General features: G+C 43.6%; 1 protein-coding gene across 3 annotated transcripts; it reads left to right on the forward strand.

Moving 5' to 3' along the window:
• Positions 1 to 327: 327 nt before the first annotated feature.
• FAM111B (family with sequence similarity 111 member B) lies at positions 328 to 12,066 on the forward strand. Of its 3 annotated transcripts, none has more exons than XM_032594890.1 (3): positions 328 to 507; positions 3,534 to 3,700; positions 9,374 to 11,930. In XM_032594890.1, exons 2-3 carry the CDS (start codon positions 3,620 to 3,622, stop codon positions 11,489 to 11,491), a joined length of 2,199 nt encoding a protein of 732 aa, XP_032450781.1. In that variant the 5' UTR covers positions 328 to 507; positions 3,534 to 3,619; the 3' UTR covers positions 11,492 to 11,930. The 3 variants fall into 3 exon arrangements, with proteins under 3 accessions (XP_032450781.1, XP_030188516.1, XP_032450782.1); XM_030332656.2 differs by lacking the exon at positions 328 to 507 and adding an exon at positions 1,962 to 2,328 and having other exon boundaries at positions 9,374 to 12,066; XM_032594891.1 differs by lacking the exon at positions 328 to 507 and adding an exon at positions 3,209 to 3,226.
• The last annotated feature ends 9,100 nt before the right edge of the window (positions 12,067 to 21,166 follow it).

Below are 21,166 nucleotides of genomic sequence, written 5' to 3' on the forward strand. Positions count from 1 at the left end.
TGGGACTTAGTTAACTGAGAGCAAGGTAAATTGGAAAAAAGGGGTTAAGCCAGCCTGAGTTAGAGCAACCTTGGACGTACACGTGTACCTTCAGGGAGCACGTGACGCGGCATAGGCCACTCCCACCTGTCTGTTCGGTCCCACAAATGCACCCCTTAAAGGAGTGGGAAGATCTTGGGCGCCAGAAAACGGAAGAGTGGGCAAACCAACATCGCGCTGCCTTTGGCCATAATGAGTGTCAATCCTCACTCGCTTTCCCCGCCTCCTTTTCCCTCCCTTTTCCATCAGGCACGTCCTCTGGCGCCATCTGCAGGCCGCGCGCGGAACTCCGGCCGCGGTGGAAGATCCTTTGCCCGCAGCGAGTATCCGCTGTTCTAGAAGACTGGGCTGTTCCTAGTGGCTCTGTTCACCTGCCTGGGCGATCCTGCCAGGGGACTGTCCGTACTGACCCCATTCCCAAGAGCTGCCTGTAAGAAAGCCCTGGAGCGCAGAGGGAGGGACACAGAGGTACTGGTAAGGGCGGTGGGGAGCGCAACTGGAGGGGAGCGGGGCTGGAAAGGGCTGGAGTGTGCTGGGGTCGTGGAGACTGATTGGAACAACAGTGGAGAAGCAATGGGTAGTGGTTCAGGACACCTTGCCTGCCTGTTTGGGTCGTAATCCTAGCCTTGCCGATAGCTGTTTGTCTTCAGGCCAATTGCTTGCTGTCTCTCTGTGGCCACAATTTCTTTTTAAATGGGGATAACGGCAGCTGCCTCCTATGGTTGTTAGAGGATAAAACTATTTAACGTTTGTAAATGCTCAGAGTACTTTTTGGTCAATGAAATTAACAATTGGACTTAAAGATGGCCACTAGCAGCACTGACAGTACCTTTTGAGAAATGCAAATTACCGGGCCACACTCCAGCCTTACCGAGTCAGGATCTCTAACAGAGGGAGCTCAGAAATGTATTTCGACAAGCTCACCAGAGGATCCTGATGCATCATAAACTTTGCGAAGCACTGGTCTGAGTGTCCGCGGGTTTTAAAGCTACCCAAGTGATGTTTGGACACGAATGGACGGTGAATCACAAATGGCCAGATCCGTTTAAGTTACAAATTGGTAATCAAGACCCCCGTGAGGGGAGTGAACTTCCCTGTCTCCCTGCAAGAAGCTGTGAGGCTCTAAGGTTAAAACTACTCGCGGACACCGCCGCCCCCAACTAGTCCCGTGGTCTTGCGCAAACTATCCCGTGAAATGGGTGCAAAAGTCGCACCTAACTCAAGAGGTGACTGCAAAGGTCAAATGAGACCCAAATAAGTCTACTACCAAACACCACCCCACTGGGAATAGGGGCTGAACTAAAGTGTACATCCATCTCCAGGCGCAGAGCGGGAAATGCCTACAGGCCCCTGGGACCCCGCTGGGCGGATTTCCCTCTAAGAGGGATGAAACCGGGCTCTTCGGAACCGCGAGTCACAGGGGAGGGGACTGGGGGAGAGGGTTCGATCTCTGGGCTTCTTGGTTTGGTCTGAGTGTGTGCATTAGTCTCTCGGCGAGGTTCGCTCATTTGCTGGGGGCGCCAAGTCCCGCTAGACCGGAAGCAGGAGCGCCGCTGCCCGCTTTGGGCCCTTTCGTCCGCTGGAAGCCGGTGCGGCGCCCGCCCGGACGCCCGCGGGTGTTGGCGGGGCCTCTGCCCGATCCCGGCCAGCTCTGCAGCGGCCGCCGCGTCGCGCCCGGGATGCTCCTCGCGCCGTCGCCGCCCACCTGGCAGGAAGGCCGTTTGTCCCGCTGCTCCCGACGCTGGGCGCGCAGCTCCAGCCCCGCGAGAGCGCCAACCTCCGGCTCCTCCCACTCCCGCGCTGGTTCGAGGCACTCCCCCCACGACGGCCGCGGCGCCGAGGCTCTAGGGAGGGAGGGCGGGAGGAGACTGCGCAGTGGGTCCCGGAACAAGATGCCGACCGTCGGCCAGGGTGGGGAGTACGTGCCTGGGAGGGACTGAGCCGCATCACCAGCTCCGGGATGGCGCGCACGAGGGCACATTCGGAGAATCCCGCCTAGGGACTCGCCAGCCCTCTGGACTGGGTCAAAGCCCAGCCTTTCCTGCCCGCCCGCTGGGTGGCCGGACTCGGCCAATCGGTTCCCGAAGTGAATGAGTTACTGGCCAATGAATGAGCACAGGCAGACTCCGCCCCCTAGCCTCCTGGTGGCTGGGCGCCGAGCGCGGGAGGGCGGACTTGCACTTTCCGGAGGGAAGAGGTCCGGAAGAGAGGCCACTGAGCCCAGTGCTTTGTAGCTCTTGCGAATCCCAGACAGCGGTACCCGCACCGTTGGACAGATTCTTCGCATCCGTGAGTAGCGTTCTGATCCTGAGTCAGACGTGGAGCCCTTAAGGGGTGGTTGTCAAGGGCACTAGGCAGAAGGACCTTGATCCGGAGCCAAAGAGGTTTTGAGGGTGGGGGGATAGGCAGCCTCCCATTGTGGGAACCCACTTTCCGTCCCCCAGCTTCAGAGGTCAAGAGTTTTACTCCTGGAAAGACACATTGAGGTCAGCTAGGAAGCTGCTTCCGCCACCGAGTGTTGTGCGGGGGTGTTGGGGGGGGCGGTGTTAAAGCGCAGATTCTGTAACTGCAGTACCTCCTGATCTTTGAGGGTGGGATGTGGTATCTTCCTTTTTAACAAGACCAGAGGGGGTAATTCACAGGAACAATAAAAGTTTGGTTTACACCAGATTCCTTAATTTACAAACGAGGAAACCGAGATCCCCAGGAGGGGTGTAGGGAGAGGGTTTGACGTTTTGGGGTGGTTCTTTCCTGGCCTTACCTGGTTTCTTCCATTGCTGCTCTGATCAGTTCTCACCCGAATGCCTGAGGGGAACCCTCTTCCTGTATCCAGAGTTCTGTCTGTGTGGGTCTTTCCCTTCTGTGTCCTGTGAACGTGAACACGTGCCAACTTCCTCTCTCTCTCTCTCTCTCTCTCTCTCTCCCTCATATCAGGGATTACACCTGGCTCTGCCTTTTGCAGCGTCCCCCGCACCCTGGCCTGAGATCTCTCAAGCAGTCAGCCGCAGTAATCCTAGGGTGTACTGTATTTGTCAATGTCCTCAGTTACAGGAGGTCAGAATTATTCCATCTTTTCCCTTTAGGTGATTCTTCCCCTGGCTTCCGAAAGCTTCATCAGCACGTATGCACTGACTGATACTTGGCTGAAATGTCAAGGGGTACCCACTGCGGATCTCGGATTCTCTGGGTAGCTGTCGCTCTCTTCTCTCTAGTACTCTGCCCCACAAACTCCAGCCACATAGGCCTCCCATGACCCTGAGTTTGTCTTCTCAACTCAAGGGAAACTGCCAGGCTCCATTGTGTGTCCCTTCCCTGAGAGATGGTCTGGAAACACCCCCCCAGGTGGAAAGCTAGACGGCCATAAGGATTACCTCATTTGGTTTCTCTCTCTGAAGGATGGGAAATCACTGTTCTGCACTGCCTGGTGCCCAGTGTTTGAAAGTTGTTTCACATACTGTATTCATTTTTTTTTTTTTTTTTTTTTTTTTTTTTAGTCATTGTAAGTGGAAAGGTAAATCCAGTCCTTGTTTCTGTAACTTGGCCGGAAGCAGAAGTGAGTCATATTTTCTGTGAACGCATCATGAATTCCATGAAGCCTGAAGAGAACCAGTCATCCAGTGCTACAGAAAATGGCCAGAGTACCAAACCTGAAGTTTCAAAGGTATGTCCACTTTTTAACAACTCTTTGCTAGAGCAGCATACCTAACCATAGCATGCTATCAGGATTCTGGAAGGGGATACGCTCATAGAGGATGGCAGTTATAAACCCTTCTTCCGTGTTGTGAAAAATATATTTGGGGAGACACACATATAAGTGTTTGTGTAAAGCCAAATGATAGTGTATGAATCAACAGTGCAAAGTGTGCCATTTTAGACAACAGGATCACTGACCAACAGTGTAGACACTTGATATCAGAAGGACAGACAGGCAAAAAACAAGAAATACAGTTCATGCTTACTGAGAAATTAGTGTGTACCTGGAATTATTTTTGTTACTTCCTATGGATTATCTCATTTGACATTTAATAAAACAATACATGGTGTTATCATCCCTATTTAACTTTTTTAAGATTTATTTATTTTTGAGAGAGAGAGAGAGAGAATGCGTGGGAGAAGTGCAGAGAGAGAGGAAGATAGAGGATCCAAAGTGGGCTCCACGCTGGCAGCAGCGAGCCCAATGAAGGGCTCGAACCCACAAACCCTTGAGATCATGACCTGAGCCAAAGTAAGATTCAGCCGACTGAGCCACCCAGGCACCCCTCTCATCCCTATTTTAAAAATGAAGAAACTGAAACCCAACTTTCTTAAAGTTGCAAAAATAATGAACGCTAGGGCAAGGATTTGAATCCGGGTGTTCAGACTTCACAGCCAGTTTTTGACCAACACAAAATATGCAAATTGTTAATACCAAATCAAGATATAAACAAGTGCTTTTGGAGTGCGGAGAGAAGAGTGCTTAATTCACACTCAAGAAATTAAGGCAGGATCATATGAGACTTGCTCTTAGTGAATAGAATTTCACCAGGTAAGTGTATCCCGCGTGAGGGAAGAGTGTGAGTTAAGTCATATACACATAAAAACATATTTGGGAGCAGTATAGTTAGATTTGATCGTATGTAAGAATTCGAGAATGTCGGCTAATAGAGCTGGAGAGGTGTTTTGGTAGAAGATTATAGTAGGCTTTATTTCCATTAGAACTTTTATTTTGTCAAAAAGAATCCTCTACTTGTGAAATAATAAAATGGTTTCATTGGATTAAAATTAAATAAAATTTAAAATTAATTTCCTCTGTTCACTAGCCACATTTCAAGGGCCCAGTAGCCATATGTGGGTAATGGCTGCCGTACTAGACAAGCAGATATAGAACATTTTCATCATTGCAGAAAGTTCCATTGGACAGTGCTGTTCTAGATTAGGGACCTCTGTGGCCTTGCTGTTCCAGGTGTGGTCCACACACAGCAGCAACAGCATTGCTATCTCCTGAGACCTCTCTGTGATCTGCATTTTCACAAGACCCCCCCGGGTGATTCTTAGGCACGTTAAAATTTGAGAAATACTGATCTGAGATACCCTGAAGATTTGGTACGGTGAAATCTATCATTGTTGTTAGCATTATTTGCTAATATTTACTTCGCTTGTACAGTATCGTTTCAAAAAAGGAAATGTTTAGCCCTGGGAGAAAATAAAACGGATTCATTGGTTCATCTGTCTGACAAGTGCAGAGTTCAGCGAAGCTTTAATGCAGCAGTACACCTGGCTTCAAGGGACTCCTTTGTTTCCAATCTCTGGGCTCTGCTCTTTGTTGTTGGCCTCTGTCTGGCCTTCTGCATAGTGACGACAGAACTCCAGTAAGTTCAGAGTGCATACCTGCATTGGCTACCATTCAGATAATGAGTCCATCCTGGTACCCTGAGAAGACTTCCTTTTGCATCTAACCCTCCCATGCTACATAGCTCAGCCATTCCTGCACAAAACCGTGTGATTCAGGAGGCACTTCCGGCAAGCGAGGCCTGTCCCTGAGCTGGTGCAAATTCACTTTTGTACACACGTATGGCTGCGACAAAACGGGAGAGAGGTGCAGTGGCTTTCTGGAAAAGAGCTGCGGTATCTTCCTCTTCTTTGAACCCCATGCTTAAGTATTTGGGTTTCATTCTGTAAGTGAAGGAGAAGTTATATACAGGCTTTATCCTTGTATCTTTAAGGAGGAGATTTAATTTAAACTCTAAGCTAAATATTCACATTAAAGGGCTACATTGTCCACTATGGTAGCCACTAGCCGCATGTGGCTATCTAAATTTACATTCAACTTATCTAAAGTTAAATAATGAAGAAAGTGAAGCATTCCGACCCTTGCTCACACTAAGCATACTTCCCCTGAGGCTGCCGTATCCGGAAGGATAGATGTTGGAGATCTCCATCACGGCAGAACGTTCCACTGAACAGCACTAGTCTAAGGCATCCACTTCTACAACAAAACTACAATGTAAAGTTTCCAAACTATTTGGAGGGAAAGTGAAAGGCGGAGGGGGAAAAAATCTAAAAGAAGACAAGAGAGAAGGAGAATATAAGTAAATCTGGGAAAAGCTGGAAAAGGAGAAAATAACTAAAAAGATAACAAATGAATAAAAAAAGATTGGTTATCTTACTGGTTGTGTGAAAGACTTTAACTTTTATCACTACTTTCAACCTACTTATTATATATGCAGTAAAATTAAATCTTTTCCACATATAGTTCTCTGGCCTATGACAGTTACCTGTGGTCTTGTAATCATGACCAGAATCAAGATGCAACAGAGTTCCATCAGCTTAAATAATTCCCTTGTGTGTGTCAAGGGGGACACTCACCTTGACCCCCTAGTGATCAACAATGTGTTCTCCAAGCGTTGCTTTTTCCAGAATGTCATGTAAATAGAGAGGGGCCAAGATGGCAGAGCAGCATGGAAGCTTTTTGCTTCTCTAGTTCTTGAATGCAGCTAGATCAACACCAAACCATCTTACACACCTAGAAAACTGATCTGAGGATTAACACAACAATCTGCACAACTTGAACTGCAGAACTCGGCAGGTATGCAGTGTGGAGAGGTGAACTGTGGGAGAGAGAAGCCACGGAGGGTAGGAAGCTGTTTTGCAGAGAGAGGATGGAGTTGGGGGACAGTATGAAAAAAGCACTCCCCCCAAAAGCAGCTGGAGAGAAACCCCATATGGTTGGGAAACACCCATAAGGGACTTAACAAGAAAGGGAGAAAGAAGAAAAAGGATAGGGTTTAAATACCATTAAGACTCTATAAACAGAGGAGTGCAGAGCTGAAAGAATCATGTAAATAGAATCATATGCTGAATCAAACCTTTTGGGTCTGGCTTCTTTCACATATAACATGGCATTTGAGATTCATCCAGGTGGTTAGATGTATCAGTAGCTTTTTCTTCTTATTGCTGGGTAGTATTCCACAGTACGAATATATGAGAGTTTATCCATTCACCCATTGAAGGATGTTTGGGTTTTTTCCCCAGTTTTGGCTTTTTTTTAATATATATTTATTTTGAGAGAGAGAACAAGAGAGAGGGAGAGAGAAAATCCCGAATAGGCTGCACACTTTCAGCACAGAGCCAGACATTGGGCTCGAACTCACTAGCAGTGAGATCATGACCCAAGCCGAAACCAAGAGCCAGAGACGATCAACCAGCTGAGCCACCCATTTGTGTCTTGTATAAGTAAAGATGCCTTGAGGATTTGTATACAAGTTTTTGTATGAATATCATTTTCATTGCTTTTGAGTTCTTGCCTATAGGTAGAATTGCCAAGTTATAGGGTAAGTCTATGTTTAGCTTTATAGGAAATTGCCAAAATATTTTCAAAATGGCTCTATCATTTTGTATCCTCACCATCAATGTATGAGTCCCACCTGCTTCACATTCTTGCCAACATACAGTTTTGAAAGTTTTCCTGATTGGGGCGCCTGGGTGGCGCAGTCGGTTAAGCGTCCGAGTTCAGCCAGGTCACAATTTCGCGGTCCGTGAGTTCGAGCCCTGCGTCGGGCTCTCGGCTGATGGCTCAGAGCCTGGAGCCTGTTTCCGATTCTGTGTCTCCCTCTCTCTCTGCCCCTCCCCCGTTCATGCTCTGTCTCTCTCTGTCCCAAAAATAAATAAACGTTGAAAAAAAAAATTTAAAAAAAAGAAAGTTTTCCTGATTTTACTCATTCGAATAAGTGTGTAATAGAGAAGTATGTAATGGTCTCACCTTGTAGTATAAATGCATTTCACTAATGACTAATGATATTGCATATCTTTTCATGTTCTATATAGCATTTATGTATCTTCTTCAGTGAGGTGTCTGTTAAAATCTTTGGCCTGTTTTTATATTGGTCTTTCTGGTTTTTTGTTGTTGAGTTTTGGGAGTGTTTTATACATTTTGGAAATGAGCCCTTTGTCAGATTGCTTTTCTTGTAATCTTTGTGGATAATTTATCTCAGTTTGTGGCTTATCTTTTTATTTGCTGAATACTATCTTTTGGCGGGGGGCAGTTACTGACTTTAAAGAAGTGCATTTTAACATTTTTTTCTTTTTTGGATTATGCTTTTGGTTGTATCATCAGAGAACTCTTTCCAAACCTAAGATCACAAAAATTTTCTTGTGAGTTTTCATCAAGAACCCTTACAGTTTTAGGTTTGTCTGTGACCCATTTTGCACTAATTTTGTGTGTATGGTGAAGTATGTGGATCATAAAATAGTAATAGGAAACAGTGGTTAATTACTTAGTTCATTTGTTTGTTCATTTTGTATATGGCATCTGGCACGGTTTGTTGAAACATCTACCCTTTCTCCACTGAATTGCCTTTATACCTTTGTTAAAAATTGAGCAAAACTTGATTGGATCTGTCTTCCAGATTCACTGTTCTTTTTTTTTTTTTCTAATGTTTATTTTTTTAAATTTTTTGATGTTTATTTATTTTTGAGAGAGACAGAGAGAACATGAGTGGGGGAGGGGTAGAGAGAGAGGGAGACAGAATCCAAAGCAGGCTCCAGGCTCTGAGCTGTCAGCACAGACCCTGACTCAGGGCTTGAACTCACAGATCTAAGTACAGCTCTACTAGTAAGTAAGTAATGCAAATTTACAAAAGCAGTCAAATTAAATGGCATTTCATCTATCAGTTGGAAGACATTTAAAATAACAGTACTGAAATCTCTGAAGGAGCCAACCATACGGTTGGTCTCTGGGCATCAAGGGGAAAAGGAGCAGCATGAGTTGACACAATTTTTCTGGAAAGCAGCTGGGCAGCATATATGTTGTGAAGTACATTTATAACCTTAGTGTCTGTATTTCTACAGCTGGGAATCTGGCCTAAGGAAATATCCAGATGTTCAGCCAAAATGTTTTACGTATAGAAATGTTTGTCCTATAAAAATTTGAGACAATCTAAGTATCCAGCTACAGAAGAATGAATTAGAAATTATTATACAGTGAACTATATCCTGTGGTCCCCAAAATTGTGTTCCAAAGGTTGTTTGATGGCATGTAATGTCATTAAATTTAAATGTTTAATGACATGTCAGCCAATGGCAGATTGCTTGGTGAAGAATAAACTCATGCAGCTTAGCACAACTTCAGAAACCTAAGGTTTGTATCTGCACGTAAAGTAAAAGAAATGAATAAAACAAAACGTAGAATGGTTATCTCTGGTGATGGAATAATGATGGGTAATTTTTCTCCACTATTTATTATCCAGTATATTACTCAGTTTTTATTCAGAATATCTACTAGTTTTATAATTAGACAAACATGAAATATTATTAAAGGAGATTCTCATTATGTTTTTAATCTTTCCTTTTTTCTAAGGATATGGCCATCAAGCAGACCTGCCCTAGAAGACTTGCTATTCATCTTCTACCTGACATAAACGAGTGTGGCGGGACCAATAAGCTTAAAAGTGAAGTCAAGCATGAAGCATCTGTGGAAATCCAGAACCCAGACTGGGACACCCATAAAAAATGTTATTTTACTTTTACTTTGAATGAAAACTCGAGGAAATCTGACCGTAGTATGTTTAAAGCACATGGTAAACCCCATGAGAGTATCTACTCAGCTCTGAGAGCTAATGACAATTTCAGTGAAAGGATGGAGAATCATTTGAATAAGCACATTCTTGTTTTTGAAGAAAAAACAATAGAAGGATATATAAATTTAGGAATGCCTCTCAAGTGCCTACCTGTAGGGTCCCACTTCAAAATAAAATTTAGTCAAAGAAAGGGTAACCAGGAAGGTGATCAGATCTTGCGCCAGTGTGAAAATCCATACGTGGAGTGCGTTCTTTTTCACATTGTTGCTGTTGGGAAGAGGATAAAGAAGATTCTTAAGATGAAGGAACTTCATGAAAGAGGAACTACACTTTGTATCTATGCCCTAAAGGGTGAGACTATCGAAGAAGCTCTAAGCAAGGATGGCCGATTTCGGTCTGACCTGGATGAATTTAAATGGAAAATAATAGAAGATCATAAGATAATTCATGGAAAACATTCCCTGGTGGATGATGTGTCTGGAAAAACCTTAGAAATGGACATTTTTAAGAAAAACCTTGCCAGGAAAGGTACCCATAAGAAAATTAAACAGGAGAATGAAAATACCACTGAAGAAATCTGTCCCTGGGATCTGATACAGTCTGAGATCAGGGAACACGAACCAGAGGAAGATGAGGAGACTGAAGATGTAGAATACAACAGAGAAAAAATTCTCCCAGCTCAGAATCTAGGGCATGATATTGAAAGTAAAAAACAACGGACAATTTCCAGAATTAGTAAGTATTACAATAATAGTTTCAACAGAAAATACAGGAGAAACAACTCACAGGTTAGGCAAAGGCCCCATCCAGGTATGGAACATGTTAATCAATATATCCAAAGGACAGCAACTAACCTCTGGCTGAAGAATTTCCAAAGGTTGGACAAAGTGATAATGGATCAGTATCCGAATTTTAAGGAAGAGACTCTCTGGATGAGAAAGTATTTTCAGGATGAACAGAAGAAAACCAAACTGCTACCATTTCAACAATTCAACATTTATAAAAAGTACTTTGGAAAAGTGACTGAAAATTCTACTTCAGTTGCAATCTGTGAAGATCTTATTCATCTTAGTAAGTCAGTTGGGTTCATGAAATGGGACAATAATGGAAACACAGGCAACGCTACTTGCTTTGTCTTCAATCATGGTTATATTTTCACCTGTCGACATGTAATACATCTTATGGTGGGAGAAGGCACAGATCCAAGTTTGTGGCCAGATATAATAAGCAAATGTGCAAAGGTAACTTTTGCTTATAAAAAGTTCTGTCCTATGGATGTTGATTGGTTTTCCATTGAGCCGTGGTTTGAAGTGTCTGATGGAACTCTAGATTACGCCATTTTAAAGTTAAGAAAAAACGTAAATGGATTTCCTCCAGGCCTGTTTGGACAGATTCCCTCTCAACCATCTAGTGGTTTGATTTATTTAATTGGTCACCCAGAAGGCCAGGTCAAGAAAATAGATGGCTGTGCTGTGATTCCTCCAAATCAGCGGTTAGAGAGGTACCCAGAGCATCATCAAGATGGGGTGGTAGGTCCCCATGCTGCCACTTATAATGCTTTCTCTATGTTTACCCAACGAAGTTTCCTATCAGAGGTTTGGAGCACAGATACACTTAGCTATGATACTTGTTTTTCCAGCGGGTCCTCTGGCTCCCCAGTGTTTAATGCATCTGGCAAGTTGGTTGCTATGCATACCATTGGGCATTTTTATAAACGTGGAGATAAAGTATATGCCCTTATTGAATTTGGCTATTCTATGGAGTCAATTCTTTGTGATGTTAAACAGAAAAATGAGAGTTTATATAAATTATTAAACGAAGAGAAAAACGAGAACCATGATGAAGACCAAAATAACAAGTCATTTCAAGATCATCAGATTGAACCCATGGAACATTAGGAAAAAGATGTTTTCAAGAAAATATGCTAATAATTTAGAGTATTCAGGGCTGTTTCCATAAACTATAATGAATATTCTTTTTTTAATTAGAAAATGATGTGGATGTTCAAAAAAAATATAAGAGTTCAAATAAATTCTGATTTTTTTTTGGTCATTGGCTTTTTTCTTATTTGAAACAATCTCAAACCTCACTTAAAATACTTAGCTCTGTTCTATACATACAACAAATTCGGTATTTGCCATTCTAAGTACATCGGATGATACATCTATCCCATCTTCCTAACTGGTGAGGTGACCCCTGTTCTCTGAATAACAAAATAATGGGGAAATACACTTTTAGAGTGAACAAAATAAGATGTTCCTCTAAAACTCAAAATTCTTTGGTTGTTGAGGCCCCTGGGTGGCTCAGTTGTTAAGCGTCTGACTCTTGATTTCAGTTCAGGTCATGATCTCATGGTTCATGGGATCAAGCCATGCATCGAGCTCTGCACTGACAGTGGAAAGCCTGCCTGGGATTCTCTCTCTCTCTCTCTCTCTCTGCCTCCCCCTCTCAAAGTAAATAAATAAACATTTTTAAAAAATTATTTGGTTATCTTAATTTTTCCCTTTTGTGCCCCCTGTAACATCAGCCCTTATTGCAAATGACAAAAGAAAAGTCCAACTTTTCTGTTCTTTCCACTAGTTCTGCCCTTCTGTGGAAGATAGAAGCATGACTTAGTCCCCACCCTCTTATATCCAGAGTCTAGAAAGCTAAAGGCTACGTATCTCTGTCTAGTTTGCAACTAAGAATCGGTATAAATCAGATGCCTCAAAATAGATTCACTTGCCTGTTATTTGGAAGATAGAAATAAGGTGGAGACCATCTTTCTTCTGCTCCTGGAAAATGCTTAAACACTGAGAATAAATTGAGGGTTGATAGGGGTGGGGGGGAGGGGAAAGTGGGTGATGGGCATTGAGGAGGGCACCTGTTGGGATGAGCACTGGGTGTTGTATGGAAACCAATTTGACAATAAATTTCATATTAAAAAATAAAATAGTAAACTTTGGTAAAATTTTTAAAAAATAATTGGATGCCTAAGAATAAATAAAACAAAAAAAAGGAAAAGAAAAATGAGTGTCTAGAGTCACATCTAGTCCTTAGCTACATGTGGATGGAGAGGTGATTGCAAGCAGTAGCAGCCAAAATCTGCATTGCAGGGCCTAGTCATCTGCTTTGATAATGTCAAGAGACATTTGTAACGCTTCCTCATCCAGCTTCCTGATTCCTGGTTTGCAGCTGAACGGGTGTGTTGTTTTTTTTTTTTTTTTCATTTTAAAAATGTCTAAATTGACCCAATATATGTATGTATGTATGTTTATTATTTTTAAAATATATATAAATATAAATATTGTCAAGTTGGCTAACACACAGTGTATGCAGTGTGCTCTTGGCTTTGGGAGTAGATTCCCATAACTCATCGCTTACGTACAACACCCAGTGCTCATCCCAACAAGTGCCCTCCTCAATGCCCATCACCCATTTTCCCCTTCCCCCACCTCCCCCATCAACCCTCTGTTCTCTGTATTTAAGAGTCTCTTGTGGTTTGCCTCTGAGAGGGTGTGTTCTTGAACTCAATTGCAATATTGGCCCTTTGAATCCCTCCCATTGCTTCCATCATCCTAAAGATGTTCTGGCACTTAATCCCCTCCACTGAATCTCTTTTACCTGCATGGAATACCCTCCTTACCAACTAGCAGTTGATCGGATTGATCAAATATGTGATCGTCTCTCAGTTGTGCAAAAGCCATAAATCTCACCGAGAGAAATTGTTGGTTCAGAAACTCTAGACATGTATGTCTATTAGGAACAACTGCTAAATTCCAAAAATAAAGTAGCAGCGTGAATGAGGGGAAGTTATTTCTTTCTCATGTAATATCTAAATGTACAGCCCTCTGTGGTTGTGGGAGTTCAGGGTGTCATGGTATTAGGTTTTCTCAGTCAGGTCCAAGGTGGTTACTAAACTTCTAGCCCATGCACCTACACCACAGGCAGGGCCAAGAGAAAAATGTGCAAAAGAGGTGTACACCTCTTCTTAACACCATCTAAGGGGTGCCTGAGTGGCTCAGTTGGTTGAATGTCTGACTCTTGGTTTTGGCTCAAGTCATGATCTCAGGGTCATGGGATCAAGCCCCAAGTCAGGCACCATACTCAGCATGGAACCTGCTTGGGATTCTCTCTCACCTTCTCTCTCTCCGCCCCTCCCCTGTTCACATGGCTTCTCTTTCAATTTTTTTTTCTGTCTCTCCCTTTCTCCCTCTCTCAAAATAAATAAATAAACATTTAAAAAAGAACCCCATGTAGAAACTGCATATATCACAGTTGCTGGTACCCATTGTCTACAACTTGGTCACGTAGCTCACTTAACTGAAAATCAGGCTGTGAATGTAGTGTTTATTTTGGATGACCAGATGCCCAGCCTAAATTCTATTACTTTGGAAAAAAGGGAAAATGGATATTGGATGAACTAGTCATTTCAATCACAGTCCCACTCATATAGCCTCTATAGTGTCCAAATACACTCTAGTTTCCACGCACGAAGCATACTTAACCCACTCCCCAAGACAGTCCAGAATTCTGGGTGTTGTGCATGTGTCTTTATCACGTTTGGATGTAGCTTTCATGGCCCAGAGATGTGTCTGCCTGTTCCTTTCACCCTACTTACACACCCAATACACCCTATGGAGTATGGCCAGAATCCAACCACTTAAACTCGTATTCAGAAGAGGCAATGGAAGATACAACAGTCATTGTTCCATAGCAGTGATCAAATTCTGTTGTGCAGGAAGTGCCAGGATGCCCAGCTCCGCAGGGAGCACAATCGTGGGTTAGCCCACTGCAGCTATCCGTCACTCACTGCTCATGGCAGTTGGAAATGCTTTGACCATTGTCCTTCAAAACCTCAGATTTTGACCTTCAGGGTGTTCTTTTCTGTCCATTGTTTTCTATGGCCATTTCCCTTCTGTAAGTTAGGATTTATGTTTAGTGAAATACATCCTTTTTGGTATACAGGTCTATGAATTCTGACAAACACACTTACCAGAGTAACTACTACCACAATCAAAAAAAGGGAAGCAACACTTTTTATAAAATATACAGTGCAGTCAGCACGCTTACAGAAATTTAATGATAATTTTAGTCAGTGTATAGCTTTCCCTAACTTCTGAACTTGCTGTCCTTTCAGAGGAGCAATCTGAAGCATCCTCCAGGGTGAGATGATATACTTGCTGTTAATGTTTTTTTATTTTGCATCTGGAACATTCAGATCAGAATCCAAACAAAGGCTATTGTGTTTGGTTGTAGGAGCCTCTTCAGTCCCTTTTAATGTGTAAATTCCCCCTTTATCTTTTCCCTGGCCTGTATTTATTGAAGAAAGTGGATCCTAATTGTCAGGCAGAGAATTCTACATTCTGTTCTTTGCAATTCTATCTTGGCAGTGTCATTGAATATGGACCCCTGTATGTCCTATAAATGGGTGGTTAGATCTAAAGACTTGATTATTCTCAGTTTAGGCTTTTTCCAAGAAGATTTCCTAGGTGGTGCCTTGGGATGTCTGGCCTTCCAGTTGCATTTACTGTGGGCTAATATCTGAGCCTTGTTTTCACTAGTGTCATGAAATTTAGGGTAAAACTCATTGGCTTCCTAAAATGGAGTGTTGTTGAATGAGAATCTCTGGAGAGTTCACCACTTCAAAGAACTAAGCCAAAATAATTTCCCATCTTCTTTTATTAAGAACCTTTAAACTCCACTCCCACAAATATTCCCTGGGTTTTGATGTCAAGGTCTAGAACTTCAGAAAGTTCTCTTTGCATGAAACTTCTTTCCCACATATTCTGCAAATCGCCCGTCAGGTCATCACAGTAAGTTTAAATCTGGTGTGAAGGTTAGCGTCATGTGTCAATGTGGCCCAGCTCCAGGGTGACCAGATACTTGGTCAAACACTATTTTAGGTGTTTCTGTGAGGGTGTTTTTGGATGAGATTAACATTTAAGTTGGTAGACTAAATACTGCAGTTTGCTCTCCCTAATGTGGGTGGGCCTCATGTAGTCAGTTGAAAGCCCAAAGAGAACAAAAAGATTTACTTTGGGAGGCCTCAGGTAACAAAATATGCTTCCTGTATGACTGTCTTTGAACTGGGACATTGACTCTGTCCTGCCTTCATACTTGAACTGAAACATTGGCTCTTTCTGGGGTCTAGAGCCTGCTGGATCCTCAGACTTTCAGACTCCAACTAGAACTTCACCATCAGCTCTTCTGGGGCTCCAGCTTACTGACTCACCCTGCAGATCTAGGGACTTTCCAGCACCCCTAATCATATGAACCCATTACCTACAATTGTCTTATGTATATTTATGGGTATTGTTTTAAAAGAACCCTAATACATAGGATGTCAGGACCACTACAGCGAGGCATTGTGCATGAGGGAAATGTTTTATCTTTCTCCTACCAGAAGACAAAAGAGAAGAGGCAAGGGGAATACGTCATTCAAGTTTAGGGGTTGATACTTTCCATGTCTTAGAAGCCTCCCAAATAGCATAACTCCAACTCTAAGAAACTTACCATTTGTAAATAAATGTCTTTTTTTTTTTTAATTTTTTTTCAACGTTTATTTATTTTTGGGACAGAGAGAGACAGAGCATGAATGGGGGATGGGCAGAGAGAGAGGGAGACACAGAATCGGAAACAGGCTCCAGGCTCTGAGCCATCAGCCCAGAGCCCGACGCGGGGCTTGAACTCACGGACCGCGAGATCGTGACCTGGCTGAAGTCGGAGGCTTAACCGACTGCGCCACCCAGGCGCCCCTGTAAATAAATGTCTTAAATTTCACAAACAGGGCAGGAAAATTTGTGAATGCAATTGCCATTGGAACTTAGTAACATTAAAAAAATCAATCTCAGAGTTCTGTAATGATGCGATGGGTATTTCAGACCAAACCTTCCCTCCCATCCCACACCCCCCCCCCCCACACACACAAAGGCACACTGAACAACCAGAAAATCTAGATGAAAAACAGGAAACACCTGTGTGACGGTATCAAAACACTACCAAAGCACTTAGGAAGTACAGGGCCAGTATCCCAGCGAGGAGGGAAGCCCAAAGGGGTCAGCTCTGTAAGTAGTGCTCCTTTTACCTCATAGGCACCTGCCAATTCTGGAGGAGATGAGAGGCTGAGTGGCTGACCAGACATTTGAAGAGAATCATGAAGCTGACGAGGCACAAGAGTTAGAGCTGAAGGCCTATCAAGTAGTAGGGGTTACAGAAATGGATCCACAAATGTATGGCCAACTAATCTTTGACAAAGCAGGAAAGAATATCCAATGGAATAAAGACAGTCTCTTCAACAAGTGGTGCTGGGAAAACTGGACAGCGACATGCAGAAGAATGAACCTGGACCACTTTCTTACACCAGACACAAAAATAAACTCAAAATGGATGAAAGACCTAAACATAAGACAGGAAGCTATCAAAATCCTCGAGGAGAAAGCATGCAAAACCTCTTTGACCTTGGCCCCAGTCACTTCTTACTCAACACATCTCCAGAGGCAAGGGAAACAAAAGCAAAAATGAACTACAGGGACCTCATCAAAATAAAAAGCTCCTGCACAACGAAGGAAACAATCGGCAAAACTGAAAGGCAACTGACAGAATGGGAGAACATGTTTGCAAATGACATATCAGATAAAGGGTTAGTATCCAAAATCTATAAAGAACTTATCAAACTCAACACCCAAAAAACAAATCATCCAGTGAAGAAATGGCCAAAAGACATGAATAGATACTTCTCCAAAGAAGACATCCAGATGGCCAACTGACACATGAAAAAATGCTCAACATCACTCATCATCAGGGAATACAAATCAAAACCACCATGAGATACCACCTTGCACCTGTCAGAATGGCTAACATTAACAACTTGGGCAACAATAGATGTTGGCGAGGATGAAAAGAAAGAGGATCTCTTTTGCACTGCTGGTGGGAATGCAAGCTAGTGCAGCCACTCTGGAAAACAGTATGGAGGTTCCTCAAAAAACCAAAAATAGAACTACCCTGTGACCCAGCAATTGCACTACTAGGTTTTTATCCAAGGGATACAGGTGTGCTGTTTTGAAGGGACACATGCACCCCCATGTTTATAGCAGCACTATCAACAATAGCCAAAGTATGGAAAGAGCCCAAATGTCCATTGATGGATGAATGGATGAAGAAGATGTGGGATATATATACAATGGAGTATTACTTGGCAATCAAAAAGAATGAAATCTTGCCATTTGTAACTACATGGATGGAACTAGAGGGCATTATGCTAAGTGAAATTAGTCAGAGAAAGCCCAAGATCATATGACTTCACTCATATGAAGACTTTAAGAGACAAAACAGATGAACATAAGGGAAGGGAAACAAAAAGAATATAAAAACAGGGAGGGGGACAAAACAGAAGAGACTCATAAATATGGAGAACAAACAGAGGGTTACTGGAGGGGTTGTGGGAGGGGGAGGGGGTAAGGAATCTACTCCTGAAATCATTGTTGCACTATATGCTAACTAATTTGGATGTAAATTAAAAAAAATTTAATTTAATTTAAAAAAGTAGTAGGAGTTCTAGTAAACACAGGATTTTGAATGCAAACAAAGCGTTGCACCCATAAATAATTTTGTCCAGGAAATACCTCAGCTTTCACAGGGACACAAGGCAGTTTGAAATCACCTCAACCCAAATTAGGTTAAGGTGTTCTGGGATTGCTAGTGACACCAGCCCAGCCACCTCCCAGAATGAACTGTAAAGTCCTTTCCTATCCTCCTTGAACCTCATATGTCTTCTACAAGACAAAATTTGTGACATCAAAATGAAATCGTAGACTTTTAAAAACAAGGTAAGAGACTCATATTGGTGAGAAAGATTAAGAGAAATGGCGGAGATGTAACCGGAATGAGAAGGATGTGGCTGTATTGTATACAATAGTAACATGAGAAATGTATACTGCATTATGATTATTTAGTTATACGCCAACTGAAGGGACAAGGTGCTTATTCGAGAGACAGAACTTCTTTCTTGATTACTACCCGAATAATGGGGAAATAAGTTCTACTGTCAGCACTTGACTCTCACTTCCCTACCAGACCACGGGACTAACATTTCCTGTTTATTTACCGAAACTAGAAGATGGAGTCCTGCAACAAAAGGTGAGGTATCACCATGACCAAAAAGACAACTTTAGACACGTTCACAAAGCTGTGGGCCCTCTTGTCAGATCCTGGGAGCCCAGGACTCCTCCTGCTTCACCACACACCTGCTGCTGTGGCTAAATGTCCCCTGAAATGTCTTCATGGCAGCTCCTAACTGGGGGAATGTAGACCCTTAGCCCGCAGGGGAAGCCTGCCCCTGTCAGTGCCAATCCTGAGAGCCTAACCACAGGCCACTGCTTGAGCTTGCCTGCCGCTCAATCTCTGCTCCATCCCTCTGAACCAAATATGGGTCCAACCAGATGCCCAGCAAGTGGTGGTTCCGAATGCTTATAGTAAACATGCATTTTCCACCAATATTTTCCTTAAAGCTCATCACTGGGATGTGCAAGAGTCAGACGCACAGACCCTAGGATTTTGCCACAACAAGCATCTCTGAATGTGGGATCTACAGCTCAAATGTGACCGCCTCTGTGCTACCATCCCCGAAGCCTCCGGTGACACCACACCTCCTCCTCGTTTCTGTATTTATAGCACATGGGTTGTAACTCTTTTCTTACCTGTCTTTCACCTACTAGATTGCAGCTCATTTGGTGATTAGGACAATGTTACATTCCTCTTTGTATCCACAGTGTTTAACACTATTTTTTGGCACACACATAAAGCTCCAGTTCCTCCAAAAACAGTGAATACATTTTTTAAAAAGATGGGTTTAGATTTATGTTTCTTTGACAGGTCAATGAGAGATGAGTGAAGACTGTCCCATAGAGGGTACTCATGGAACTTCTACCCCAACAGATATTTGTCCTGGAACCACACAAATCAGTTAACAATGAGGCTCCAAGGGTCCCACTCATCCAGCATTTCTGACTTTGCTGCTTGGTCCTCACCGGCTTCACCCAACCTTGCAAAGGGCAGCCAAGAAGAGAAAATCAGAGGCTGGTCCACACCTCCATGGGGAGGTGACTGGTGGATCTACCCCCATAGAACGTTGGCTTTGGCCTGGATTTCTTTTGTTCTTGTTTATCATGAAGGTCAGGTATACAATTAAAGTGGAACTAAAAAAAAAAAGAAAACAAACAAACAAACAAACAAAACCCAACCAACCACTCAAGAGGAAATCTGATTAATGCTACTTGTGGTCAGTCTTATCATGTTGTCCAACCACTTTCCTAGTTGCCAGCAAAGGAGGTGAGGACAGGTACATAAATTAATTGTTTACCAGGAAACAGAAAGCTGCTGCAATGTGGCAATGTGAATTACAGAGTGTTTTTGTTGTTGTTGCTGCTGCTGCTATTAAAAGGCTAGGGAAGAAACCTCAGGTTGAGGAATTAAACTTCCTAATATGTTATATATCGCTTAACCCAAGAAAAATATATAACGTAAATATATTTTAAAAATCTTTTTTTTTTTTTTAAATGTTAATGTTTATTTTTGAGAGAGGGAGAAAAACAGTGTGAGCAGGGGAGGGGCAGAGAGAGAGGGAGACACAGAATCCGAAGCAGGCTCCAGGCCCTGAGCTGTCAGCAAAGAGCCCCACGCGGGGCTGGAACCCACAAACCACCAGATCATGACCTGAGCCAAAGTCCCACTCTTAACCGACTGAGCCACCCAGATGCCCCTATAATGTAAAATATAGTTTTAAATCCGGCCTGCTTTCTCCTTTTTTCAGGGCCAGAAATACCTGGCAGCTAATGTAATTAAAAGACTCCTTAGCCCTGCGCCAAGAATCCCTTTACATGTTTGCAATACATCCAGGGTATCATGAGTGATGGAGAAAACGGCCCTTGTTTCCCAGCAAGGTGAAGACGGTCAATAGTAAACTAAAGACGCGGCGAGGCAGCCCCAACAGGCCAAGCCGACTTCAGTTCTGGCACCGTTAGGCCAACAGAGGGATCCAGGAGGAGCACGTGAGAGGACGTCCAGCTCCCCAGCTTCGCAACTATCCGCTAACCTCCCCGGCTAGTCCAGCATTCTGCGAAGGAAAAGCAGCTTCCGAAAAACCTCAAGCACTGCCCCAGGGAACTGAGGGTTTGGTAAACCGCCTCCGTATTGTGCTGCCATTGGGCAGGAGGGATGTCAATTATCGTCCCGGCTCCACCCACTTCGCCCCGGCTCCACCCACTTCCTCTTTCCCGCAGGCTCCTGCTCTGGCGCCACCTGCAGGCGGCGCCCGGGACTCCGCTCGCGGTGAGGTAACGCCCTTGCTGGACTGGGTGCTTAAGGACTTCGCTTGCTCTACAGGTACTGTCCAGGGAAGGGGGCTACCGGCGCCGATCTCAGGCCCCGGAGCGCCGAGTCTAAGAGCACCGCGGGAGCCGCGAGAGGGTCCTGGAGGAACAGGTGGGGGCGGCGGGACGCAGGGAGAGCCCGGCGGGGAAGTGGAGTCACGGAGACCCATCTAACAATGGAAAGGAAGCAAATCCTAGAGCTTAAAGTCTTGGAACCAGCTTTCT

Source organism: Lynx canadensis, chromosome D1 (genome assembly GCF_007474595.2).
Source record: "Lynx canadensis isolate LIC74 chromosome D1, mLynCan4.pri.v2, whole genome shotgun sequence".
Classification (NCBI taxonomy): domain Eukaryota; kingdom Metazoa; phylum Chordata; class Mammalia; order Carnivora; family Felidae; genus Lynx; species Lynx canadensis.